The 1,598-nt window shown below is 46.3% G+C and overlaps 1 protein-coding gene across 1 annotated transcript; it reads left to right on the top strand.

Annotated features, from left to right (window-relative positions):
• Positions 1–312: 312 nt before the first annotated feature.
• ptf1a (pancreas associated transcription factor 1a) lies at positions 313–1,241 on the top strand. Its single transcript, XM_086043584.1, has 2 exons — positions 313–907; positions 1,038–1,241. The coding sequence occupies exons 1-2, from the start codon at positions 313–315 to the stop codon at positions 1,238–1,240; spliced, it is 798 nt and encodes a 265-aa protein (XP_085899710.1). The 3' UTR covers position 1,241.
• Positions 1,242–1,598: the final 357 nt, after the last annotated feature.

Below are 1,598 nucleotides of genomic sequence, written 5' to 3'. Positions count from 1 at the left end.
AACAAAATGTAATTATTCGAAAGCTATTCAAATGCATAGCTGTCAAATGACAGCAGTTTTGCTGGCTGTCTGGAGCACGCTGAGCCGCAACAAGGGGAAGTGGGCGTGGCTTTGCAGTAGCTTATCACTTGGTGCGCTTGGCGGACAGAACTGTGATTGGTTGGTGCTTTGAGCCAGCTGCACGCGACTGTGGATGTCGCTATAAAGGCATCTTGCGTGCGTGCCTGTTTTCCATGGAAAAGTTAGGTGTTGACCGTGAATAGTAACCACGGCACATCGAGTCAACAAAGTGTCATTGGAGAAACAAGCAAGATGGACAGCATGCTGGACCCCTTCTCAGCACTTGACTCTTTCTCCTCCCCCCCTTATTTCAACGATGACGACTTTTTCACCGACCAGTCCTCGAGGGACGGAAACTTGGACACAGATGACTTCTTGGACGATGACGTCGATTTCTTCGCCAGTCATTTGCAAGACTACTACAGCAAGGAGGTCGTCGGCAGGGATGGCGAGTACGACATCGGCAACATGTCCGTCTCCTCTTCGTCGTCCACCTTCTCATACAGCTGCGCCGACAGCATCCCGGAACTGTCCCCTCACGGCGGACCCCTGCTGAAAAGGCGGCGGAGGATGAGGTCTGACATGGAGATGCAGCAGTTGAGGCAGGCGGCCAACATCAGGGAAAGGCGCAGGATGCAGTCGATTAATGACGCGTTCGAGGGGCTGCGCTCACACATCCCCACTTTGCCCTACGAGAAGAGACTCTCCAAAGTGGACACTCTGCGCTTGGCCATCGGTTACATCAACTTCTTAGCCGAGCTAGTGCAGTCGGACCTGCCCATCCGGAACTCCAGCAGCGACACGCACGTGCAGCCAAGGAAAATTATTATCTGCCACAGGGGAACGAGTAAGTTTAACCTTTACTGTTGAACAACAGTTGCCAGAGTATTTCTTTATACTTACGATTAAAAAGAGTTTTAGTTTCCTCTTCCACAACCGTTTATGGTTACAAACACTGACTGTCTTTTCCCCCTTAGGGTCTCCCTCCCCGAGTGACCCCGACTTTGGTCTCCCCCCTCTGGCAGGTCACTCTTTATCCTGGTCGGATGAGAAGCAACTTCGGGACCAGAATATTATCCGCACAGCCAAGGTGTGGACCCCTGAGGACCCCCGAAAACTGCACAACAAATCGGTTCTCACGGATATAGAGAACGAACCTCCTTTCGGCCTGGTGGCCTAAAGTGTCAAAACAGAAACTGAACCAATATTATGCGACTATGAAGCGGATCATTTAAAATAATTCTGGTGATGCATTGTAAAATCTATACCGTACATTCTGATATTGTATGTATTGTGTATATATATATATATATTTTGCATTATTATTATTTTTTTATTCTGGCAATCATGTATTTAATGTTTGTAATAATATACTATGTAATTTAATTGCAAAAACTGGGATGATATTTATTTTTTTATACTGATGATAAATTATTTTTCTATCCAATCCAATAAATTAAAAAACTAAAGACGCCACGTGTCTTATTTTTGTGTGGACACATTGACACATTGACCACATAATACAACAGGTGCATGCT

This window comes from Filicampus tigris, chromosome 10 (genome assembly GCF_054856515.1).
Source record: "Filicampus tigris isolate MCC_2025a chromosome 10, RoL_Ftig_1.0, whole genome shotgun sequence".
NCBI classification, from domain to species: domain Eukaryota; kingdom Metazoa; phylum Chordata; class Actinopteri; order Syngnathiformes; family Syngnathidae; genus Filicampus; species Filicampus tigris.
The sequence above is the reverse complement of the archived record's forward strand: the minus strand, read 5'-3'. Positions and strand labels throughout refer to the sequence as shown.